This window comes from Ambystoma mexicanum, chromosome 2p (genome assembly GCF_040938575.1).
Source record: "Ambystoma mexicanum isolate Mex_15411 chromosome 2p, UKY_AmexF1_1, whole genome shotgun sequence".
Taxonomy (NCBI): Eukaryota; Metazoa; Chordata; class Amphibia; order Caudata; family Ambystomatidae; genus Ambystoma; species Ambystoma mexicanum.
The window spans coordinates 1,368,882,777-1,368,893,482 of record NC_090923.1 but is presented as its reverse complement, the minus strand read 5'-3'; the positions used below and the strand labels follow the sequence as shown (position 1 = coordinate 1,368,893,482).

Here is a 10,706-nt window from a genome sequence, read left to right as displayed (position 1 = left end):
CATACATCACATACACAATAGGCACGGGCTGCAGTGGTGGGCCGGACTGCTTCGCTTAAGCAAGTCAACCGGCAGGTCTGACCGAGTAGTCAGACATCTATTAAGAGTGCTCCATTAGGGCGGTGGCAACGCGAGACTGGCTTCTGCTTCCACCAAGTAGTAGACCGTCCCAAATTCAAAATTGCCTTCATGTGGGGCGGCAATTAAGCTAGCAGCAAGGAGAGGGTGGGATGGTAGCGGAAAGGCGTCTTCAGACCTAACCTTCTTTCAGAGCCACCAATGGAAAGACTGGATAAAGAAAGCAAAAATGAACCCAGGAGTCCGAAAGCCTCGCTCATAGAGATAAAAGTAGGACTACAAGTAATGGCTAAAACAAGTGGATAAAGCAGGTAGCGGCCATCTTGTTTCGGAACACCTACCACCACTGCATGGCAAGTGCTTCAGGATATTAAAATAACATGTCTAGAAAGTCTAAGGTTCTGTTATAGTATTTATAGAATTGTATGTATCAATGCATTGCTCAGAGGTGTTCAACTTGAAGATTTAGGCCGGCAGGTCCAGTAAAATAACGATTCAAACTGTCTCACTGATTCAGAGAAACATTCGGTCCAATTGTTCACATTCATTTAAAAGTCACGTACAAATAAGAAGTACTCGCATGTATCGAACCATACTCGGAATAGTTAAAGCGCAAGTTCAAGTTAGAATGACAATGTTTTACGAGCCGAATGCAGAAAAGGATGGCCTACAGAACCAAGGAGTAGACTGATTTTTAGAAAACCGAAACCATCTTTCTCAATCAATGTTGACACTCAAAGTCTAGTATTTTAATGTTCATATGTTTTGGAGGTCGATGCTTTAACATAGCAGCCATCTTGGCGTGATGGTTTTCTTACATTCGCATGGTAAACCTATTATAGAGTTACAAAGTGTTGTCCCTCACTTCCGAAAACCGGAGATATAACAGTCACTTATGTAGGGATGCATAAACAATAAATGTGGACAATGTTTTCCATTGCAACTGTTCCCTATAAATACGGCCATTTGTATTTCAAACAGAAGCATCAGCACTCAAATGCCAACCTTTTTTGTTGAATAGGGAAGGTACGGCTATATGGTACATGCCCGAGTGTCTCCTACCACTTAATATTGAAAGTACTCCAATCAAAGATGGCCGCCGCTCTCTCACTGTGTGTTCTCCGCACGTCACGCTTTTGTTTTATTGGCATAGTCTGCAGCCTACCCGCCCTTCTATTTTCCCCAGGCCTTGCCTCTTTTCCCACGCCTGCACCAATGGCCTTTAGAGGAGGAGGGCAGGTCTTGGTTGCCCCGCCCGCTGATGTCTCGCGGTTGAATTTCGTCGAGGAGGAGCATGAAAGAATCTGTGAGGTAGTGCAAGAGGAGGTGGAGAGAGTGAGCGGCTTGGCCAGAGAGAGACTAGAGCGGCTGAGCCAGAGGTGGTGAACGCAGACCGGACCCTTCCCTCTGCCCATCAATGAATTAAGACTCTCCCTGCGAGAAGCACCGGTCCTACCTCACCTGACAGCGCTTTGTGTTTCCCCAGTTCTGTGACGGAGGGGGAGCGGCTGCTCTATGGGTTGCTGGGCGCTGCTGCAGAGGGGGGCCGGGCCGCGGAGGTAAAGGGAATCCGCGGTGTGTGTGAGGGGCCGGCCCACCCCCTAACCCCCCAGAGACTGACCCCTTCAGACCGTCTCTTTTGCTCATCCCATTCCCTCCTGCTCGAGCATAGGTCACTGTCTATTCTTCAGAGGCTGCTCAGAACAACCCACTGTTTTCTAGACATATCCCCAGAACATCAAACTGCAGAGTACCCTCCCCAAAGACTGCTGCAGAAAGCACGTCCATATACGACCCTCCCTTTGAAATACCTGGATTTTTGACCAAGTGACATCCTCCAAGACTGCTTTCCTCCTCCAAGAAGCCCCGCCCACGTCCAGACACCCCTGTGCAAACTGTCAGTCCCTCTACTCATATCAGACTACAGTATTGCCCCTCCATCCAGGACGCCCCCCCCAACCCATGTGAATTGATGTGTCTTCTGTCATGAGTCCGGCCGGCTGCTCGCATGTGAACAGCTTTAAGGTGGAAAACTGGAAGCAGAACCTGCGAGTCATCTACCAGTGCTTCGTGTGGAGCGGCACCCCCGAGACCAGGAAACGCAAGGTGGGCATTCAAGGCGCTCCCTCTGTATGGGACTCCCCCGCACCCAAATCATGTCTGGTCCGCCGGCATTGCTTCACTTCTCCGGGCAACAGAGAGAGAAAGGGATTGCAGCGGAGGGAGGAGAGTTCAACATCCCAGGGGGTGGAGAGAGGGGGCCGGGCCGAAGAGGAGGGTGATGCAGCATGCCTGGGACAGAGGTCCTCCGCATGTTGAGCTCGGGGAGGGGGTGCGGAACACACCCACTGATGAACACACCCTCGTACAATACACAGAATAGGAGGGGGAGGGGGGCGGCAGAGGCACACCCACGGGGTAGCACCTTGACGGAAACATGGTTGCACCAAAACCTCTCATTGGCGGCAGTGCGCGGCTGTGTCACTAGCATGCCCAAGATGCAGACTCTCCAATTGCATTGAGTAACGGGAAGGAGGTACATTTTGTGAGAGAAAGGGTTTGTGTTTGCATTCAAAAGGGTGGCCGGCGGTGCATCTGCTGAACAATAGTCGTGAGAGAATCGTGCTCAACAACGATTATCTATCACTTCTGAAGCAATATTTAGGGCTGCCGCAAGTACGATAAAACGAGGAGTGGCTTTCAGTGTTACCTACAAGTGGCAGAGATGGTAAATGGCTTGCTCGTACATTCAGCAGTCGACCGAGATGCTGCATACGTGTGTATTAGCCGTGCGTGTTTAGAGGAATATCATCGATTGCCCTTCGGTGCATGGTAGACTGATTCCAACAGTACGTATGATGCACAAGGTGACACTGCTGCAGTAAGACAAATGCCCACTGCACATAGAGGCGAATCGACTAATGCAGCCGCGCAAGACATATACCACATTGAGAGGGGCCCTCGCAGCATATAGAACATACAGCCATGATCAAGGCAGCAGTGCCGGTTCTTGGGGTGGGTGTGTTAGAGTGACACAAACGCTAGTCCGCATCTGTTTGTGAGAATCTGTACATGGCACGCTAATACGCCTACGGATGTGGGAACTGGTAAACAGTTTTGATAAGCATCCACCGCGCCACCAGACGGGCGCAAATCATTTAGGGTGTGCGCCTGTCACGTCCATTAAAACCTGCCCCTACCAAATCCAAATGTATAAATATTAAGGTCGTTCTAGATGGCTTGACAAACAGTGCCATGAGGCCGAAGGGTAATCGCGGCGCACTCGGTGAGTGCAGATTGGGCATCAACGCATCTCTTGGTTATTGTACTTTTTGTCCTGGAGGTGGGCCCCCGCATTGCGTCGTACAGTTACATTGTTGGCATCTACATGGTTGCGAGGGCTCTTCCGTATCAGGTATGGATCTTAATTATGTCTGATATAACAGTCCACGCAAATCAATTTCCAGGCTCGCTTTTTTTTTTGCGGAGCGGGTGTTGCTAAGTGAAGATTGTACGTCGCCCGCTATTTCGACACGCGAGTCCTCCTCCACACACCTTGTGGCCATATTCTTTATTTTTGTGATTGTTACTGTCGTATCAGCTGACTGCTTGGGTTTTCTGGCTAGCAGCTTGTCATGATTAATGGATCACCGCCCCCCCCTCCATCTCATGCGAGAAAGGACGGCCATGAGGACAAGTGCATTTTGCGTTCCCCAACCTCAGTGTTTTGGTTGACGAAAGAGGGACGTTACCGTGCAGGGCGCATTTGGAGACGATTGGTTATTTTATTTTTGTATATGTTTACTTGTCCGTGTGATGTCAATAAGATAACATGCGTCGATAAATATGTTTAAGGGGTGGGCGGCGTCGCCGTCGATAAATATGTTTAAGGGGTGGGCGGCGTCGCCTGCTAGCGTGGGTGCTGCGGCTCCTATAATCACAATTTCGGAACATGGCCAGACGGGTTGCCCATAAATGCCGCAGTGTCCTGAGCCCGACCGCTCTCCGCCCAGCAGTGAGTGCACAGGTTAAACAGAGCTCGCCTGTCTGTCCCCGAGGGAAGGGTCTGCAGTGCCTGCTCCTGCGTGACCGGGGTGAATACACCCGGGCCCACCCGGATGGGAGGCCCGGGGCCGTAAGCTGGGAGGTGGGGGGTTTGTGCTAAGTCCGGTGGGGCAGTGCCTTTTGGCGCTGCCCCACTTAGCATGCACATGGTGGGGTCGGGCTGCTGGGTCCCTTTACAATGGGAACCCAGACAGCGCGTCTCCAAGACAGGAGGGTGAGGTGAGAGGGGCAGGTGACAACCGGCAGTCGCTGCCCCCTGTCACCTCGCCCTCCATACTTCAAAGGCCCCCCCTTCCCATCCTGCGGATGCTGAGCGGGGGCCTTTTGAAGTTCAAAGAAGGGGCCGCCTTGCCCCCAGGCCGAATTTTGCCTTTATCTGGCGGGGGCAAGGTGGCCCTTCTCATGCTTCCTCCCCGTCAGCCACGAACAGCAGCAGGACGGCTGCAGGTCCGGGGAAAAGGATCGCCTTGCCTTCGCATTTCACGGATCTCGAACATCTAGAGCCCGGAGAGGTCGGCTCAGCAGTGAGCAGCTACAGACGGAGCTCGAGCACAACACAAGAAGTGAGCAGGCTTGCAGCAGCAGAGCCCCTGTAGCACCGCAAGCAGAGCGTCAGCCTCCGGCATACAAGGACATTGGTTCGAGCCCCAGAGAGAGTGCTAAAAATTAATTTTTGGCAGAACAAGTTTTAAATTTCTCTCCGGCTCTGGGCGGACACTGGAATCGAAAAAGGCAGGTCGCTGAGGTCTGCACGGCAGTGAAAGTCCGCACACGGAGCTCGCAGAGCCCAAAGAAGGCGGGTCCTCGAGCACAACACAAGGAGTGAGCTGGGCTGCAGCAGCAGAGCCTCCATAGCACGGCAAGGAGAGCATCAGTCTCAGGCGTACAAGGACACTGGTTCAAGCCCCGGAGAGGGCGCTAGAATTTATATTTTGCCAAACAATTTTTAAATTTCTCTCCGGCTCTGTGAGGACACTGGAATCGAAAAAGGCAGGTCGCTGAGGTCTGCACGGCAGTGAAAGTCCGCACACGGAGCTCGCAGAGCCCAAAGAAGGCGGGTCCTCGAGCACAACACAAGGAGTGAGCTGGGCTGCAGCAGCAGAGCCTCCATAGCACGGCAAGGAGAGCATCAGTCTCAGGCGTACAAGGACATTGGTTCAAGCCCCGGAGAGGGCGCTAGAATTTATATTTTGCCAAACAATTTTTAAATTTCTCTCCGGCTCTGTGAGGACACTGGAATCAAAGAAGGCAGGCTCCGAAGAGCTCGAGGAGGTCTGCACAGCAGTGAACGGCCGCACACGGAGCTAGCAGAGCCCAAAGAAGGCAGGTCCTCGAGCACAACACAATGAGTGAGCAGGCTTGCAGCAGCAGAGCCTCCATAGCACTGCAAGGAGAGCGTCAGTCTCAAGCTTACAAGGGCATTGGTTCGAGCCCCAGGAATTATATTTGGGCAAAAAAAAAAAAAAAAAAATTTTAATTTCTCTCCACAGAGGTCAGCCGGAATTCCCAGACGCACATATCTGCAGACCTGCACTAGAAGGAGACTGAGTCAGAGCCCCAGCATTTTACCTCGCCCGAGAACTACAATAAGGGGGGCAGAGGACCCTGACCCACACAGCAAGTTGGGAAACACTAGGACAACCCATTACCAACCAGCACGCAGAGACCCAAACAGGCAAGAGATGGCCAACGCCTTATCCCTGAAAGACACATTACTCCTGGAATGGGCCAAAGCAGCGGAAGCCGTTCATGGCATGGATGTGGTGCAGGAAAGAATGGCTGAGCTCGCATCCACCAGTCTTAATGAGGATGACGCAGATGCCCTGGAAGAGGAGGTCGATGGCGAGGAGGAGCCAGCAGAAAGGGAGCAGCCAGCTAGGAAGAAGCAGCGCCTTGACGTCCGCAGCATGCCTGCCTCTTCAGACACCCACCCAGGCACCAAAAGAAAAGCAAAATCAGGTACTGTGAAAAGCAATGATTTGGGGCCTATGCTTGAACAATTTTTAAAATGGCATAAGGGTGCGGGTGCTGGGAAAAAGAGGCACAGGGATGACTCGAGCAGCTCCAGCAGCTAGAGTGACAGCACAGACACAGAGTCGGAATCGGGGGGCGAGGAGGACCAGGGCCACCTCAAAGCATGGGTTGGCCCTAGCCATGATGTACCGTCTCCAACCCCTCATATGACTAAATATGGGAGGCGCACGGCCGGCAAAAGTGTAAATAGAAGCCTAAAGAAGACCTTTGCATGGCACATTGAGCGGAAAATTAAGAGAAAGATATGGAAAAAGCAATTTATTGACATTTTCTGCCTATTGGAATATGAAGAATTAGGTTTTGGCATTTCAAAAAGGGATAAGAAAGAGGAAGAAAAAGCGAGAGAAAAGAGGCCCACCCTGGAAAAGAATATTCAGAATTGGGAGGCCTCTTTTCAAATCCTGTCAACCATCCTCTTAAAAAAATTCCCAGAAGAGGGCACCGCATTGATTGCCTACCGCCATAGAATCCTAGAGATCCACAATACCTTTGGGCAGAAATCATGGCTGAACTATGACAGGGAGTTCAGGAAGGAGATGCAGAGATTCCCTGACCTAGGCTGGGAAGAGGAAGACCCCAAACTGTATATTTCCCATGCCTTAAAAGAAAACTCAGCTCAGTGTGCTCAGAATAATAAGGACCAAGAGCAGCAAAAGCAACAGAAGGGATAGAAACAGGCAGCATAACCAGCATAGGTCACAACAAGACAGTGCAAATGCCAACAAAAACAAACGCCCGTTTCGAAGACCGCCCCCAAGGGGGCAAAAAGTGGGGCAGAATTAGGGCAGTTTGGCAACCGCAGCACGGGGGGCAAAGGGAGCACCCCGGGGACCTGCCGGTATTGCAACAGAGGGTCATGCAACAAGGGCACTGAGTACAGATACAAGCACCAATACAGCACATGCAATGGTGACCACAGCAGCAACGACTGCACAAAAGCCTCTCCTTCCAGGCCCAGCCCAAAAGTCTCAGAGGGTAAAAACATGTATTAGTTATAAAATGGGGGCCTCACCAAAAAAATGGACCAACTAATAAAAATGTTAGAGAACTACCCTGACCCTGTAGCTAGATAATTCTTGGGTCAGGGCTTCAAGGATGGATTTCAGATCCCATTCAAGGGCCAGGGATCTCCCACTATACCCAAAAACCTAAAATCTGCCTCTTCCCTAGGCAACAGAATAAGAGAATAAATTGGTAAAGAGCCAATACTAGGGAGGATTGAGGGTCCCTTCCAACACCCTCCTTTCATTGAGTTTTTTATGCTTCCCCCTGGCCCTTGTGCCCAAGAAACAGCAGGGGGAGTTTAGGACGATCCACCATTTATCTCACTCACCTGGAAGCTCTTTCAATGTTGTCATCCTTGCCACTGAGGCTACTGTATCTTACAGCCGCGTGCAGGATGCGGTTGGCTTGGTAAAACTGTCAGGTAGACACGCTCTCATGGCGGAAGCCGACACTAAGTCAGCATTCAGGCTGCCGCCTGTGCACAAGAAGACCTACCAGTGGCTGTGTTTCCATTTTGACAACAAATTCTGTTTTGATAAACGCCCCCCCCCTCCCTCCCCCAATGGGCTGCGCCATCGCGTGTGCCTACTTTGAACAGTTCAGTTCTTTCCTACAAAGGGTACTCCAACAGGCCACGCCTAGAGCCAGAACGGTACACTATCTAGATGATTTCTTCTTCACTGGTCCAGCAGGGTCTCCCATATGCAGCGCATCCATTAAGTTATTCAGTGAAACCAGGCAGGCATTAGGGGTTCCACTGGCGCCTGAGAAGACGGTAGGACACACCACCACCCTGTCATTCTTAGGCATAGAGATTGACTCTTCCAAGAGGGAATGCTGCCTACCCATAAGACAAAATAGAGGACCTTCTAAAGACAATAAGGTTGATGACAGGCAGGGAATAGGCGACGCTACGGGAAATACAGTCCCTTGCTGTGAAGCTCAATTTTGCTACCAGAATCATGTTCCTATGCCGGATCTTTAACAGGAACGTGGAATTAAAAATGAGGGTGGGTTACTAAGCCACACCACCACATCAGATTGGGCAAAGACATAACACTAGACATGGCCATATAGGAATCATTTCTTAACAATTTTAATGGCCAGGTGATATGGCGCAAAACCATGAATGGAGCAGACAAAAGGTCCTTGTTCACAGATGCGGCTGGCAGCAAATGATTTGGGGTATGTTTTGGTAACAAGTGGTGCACTGAGCACTGGCCTCCCTGCTGGCAGAGGAGGGGCTGGTCCAGGAACATCACACTGCTAGAGATATTCCCCATAATGGATGGCACTCTATTTAAGGGGGGACTTGTTGGCCAGCACAGAACTGGTCACACGGTCAGACAACATGGCGGTTGTACACATGTTAAACAAGGGTGCTGCCTCCTGCCCTCTGGTGCTAAAAGTGTTGAGAGAAATGACAAAAAGTCACCCTGGAAAATAACATGGTAATAATTGGGCGGCACATTGCAGGCAAAGATAATAAGGCCGCTGACGCTCTGTCCCGTTTTTTCAGTTCTCCACTTGCAAGGCACTAAACCCACAGGCAGAAGCCAGGAGGACAGCAGTTCCAGAAGAGGTTTGGGCCACCATGGACACATCGAAGGCAACCCCCGCCAGCCAGCCGGTCACAGCTCTCCCATCTGGCAGCAGTTTCATATTACACTAGATTAGCGGTGGCACCCGACCCCACCCACGGCGCACTAACCAGATATGCTCTCAACGGTTGGTCCAAAATGGAAGGGGTCAAGACAGACACCAGGCGCCCCCTCAATTTTGCTAAATTACAAAATTCTGCTAGACACCCTCCCTGCAGTATGCAACAATGCCTACGAGAGCTCTCTATTTAGAGCTGCCTTCACACTCAACTACTCTGGGGCGTTCAGGATCAGCGAGATAGCCTTCAAAAACACAGGATCAGAGGTAGGGCTGTGAAACTGTGTAGGCCCAAAACTGACCAATTAGGAAAAGGGAGGATAATCAACCTGTACCGCATTGAGGAAACAGAATATTGCCCTATCTGCAGCACCAGGGCCTTCACGAACAAGCGCCCCAGCCGGGGGGGGGGGCAATTATTCACACACAAAATTGGGTCTGCCCTCAGTAGATTCCAGGTGAGGTCTGTCCTCAGGAAGACTATAATAGCTATAGGATGGAATCCTACTGAGTTTGGATCCCACTCCTTCAGGAAAGGAGCAGCCACTTCAGCCTGGATGGGGGGGTTGCAAGAGAAAGCCATAAAAGGGAGTGGGGGTTGGAATCGGGGGCTTACAAAAGATACATCAGGAAATACTTGATTTAATATTATCTGCCTCCCTCCCCCCCACTGATTATCTCCTCATCATCCACCCATTTCGGGGGCAATGACTTGCCTCAGCTGGGCAGGACGTTTTTTCTGGCTCAAATCGGCACCTCCCTCAGATCCCTGGCACGCATGCTAAGACTTCGAACAGAAGTGAAGAGGTCAGAAATCATCCCTCGCCAACAGTGGCATGAGGCAGAGTGCAGCAAAGCCATGGAGATTTCTAAGCGCAAACTGAACAAAGCCGTGGCCAATTTCTGCCTTTTTTATCAGGCCTCAAATTTATTAAACATGGGATCTCGGTACACAACCAGGCCATGTTCTGCAATGACAGGGTTCACCTGTCCATTGAAGGTATGGACATTTCACCAGGAATATTTTCTGGTCCCTGGCAGCCAGAGGCTGTACTTAATTCATAAGCTCTTATTTTGGGGGGACCTGGGAGACGCCGGTCAGCATCCCCTCAGGGTGGCGGCGGGGATCAGCCTCGAGCGGGCCCCTAATTGGGATTAGGGCCCCCCGCTCACCTGTTCCCTCTGTCCCCAAAATATAGTATTGTTATCCTTATGTGATGTTATGGCTGGTTTTTCTTTTGCACCATGGCTTGTACTAAAATAAAGCTTGTGGCCAAAGTTTTTTCCACCTCACATCATGGTCGTCAGTCTCCTCATTTCTGCAACTGACATTCCGTATTGCCTGTCTTGTCACACTTGTCATCCATCCGTGTCACCCGCATGCCACTCCCCAGCACAAAAACACTTCCAGGCTTATACACCCGGGCCCACCCGGATGGGAGGCCCGGGGCCGTAAGCTGGGAGGTGGGGGGTTTGTGCTAAGTCCGGTGGGGCAGTGCCTTTTGGCGCTGCCCCACTTAGCATGCACATGGTGGGGTCGGGCTGCTGGGTCCCTTTACAATGGGAACCCAGACAGCGCGTCTCCAAGACAGGAGGGTGAGGTGAGAGGGGCAGGTGACAACCGGCAGTCGCTGCCCCCTGTCACCTCGCCCTCCATACTTCAAAGGCCCCCCCTTCCCATCCTGCGGATGCTGAGCGGGGGCCTTTTGAAGTTCAAAGAAGGGGCCGCCTTGCCCCCAGGCCGAATTTTGCCTTTATCTGGCGGGGGCAAGGTGGCCCTTCTCATGCTTCCTCCCCGTCAGCCACGAACAGCAGCAGGACGGCTGCAGGTCTAAAAAACCATCCCTCCCACCCTACAAATAACC

The 10,706-nt window shown here is 51.5% G+C and overlaps 1 protein-coding gene across 10 annotated transcripts in view; it reads left to right on the top strand.

Moving 5' to 3' along the window:
- The first annotated feature begins 1,248 nt into the window (after positions 1-1,248).
- Positions 1,249-10,706, top strand: part of USP22 (ubiquitin specific peptidase 22) — a 1,065,482-nt gene continuing 1,056,024 nt past the window's right edge. For 4 of the 10 annotated variants that reach the window (XM_069645752.1, XM_069645751.1, XM_069645748.1 and 1 more), the window contains exon 1: positions 1,333-2,184. In XM_069645752.1, the coding sequence (XP_069501853.1) occupies positions 2,065-2,184 (120 nt within the window). In that variant the 5' untranslated portion in view covers positions 1,333-2,064. Of the gene's footprint in view, positions 2,185-2,512; positions 2,615-10,706 lie in introns of those variants that run through there. The other 6 variants (XM_069645750.1, XM_069645753.1, XM_069645745.1 and 3 more) reach the window with 6 other exon arrangements.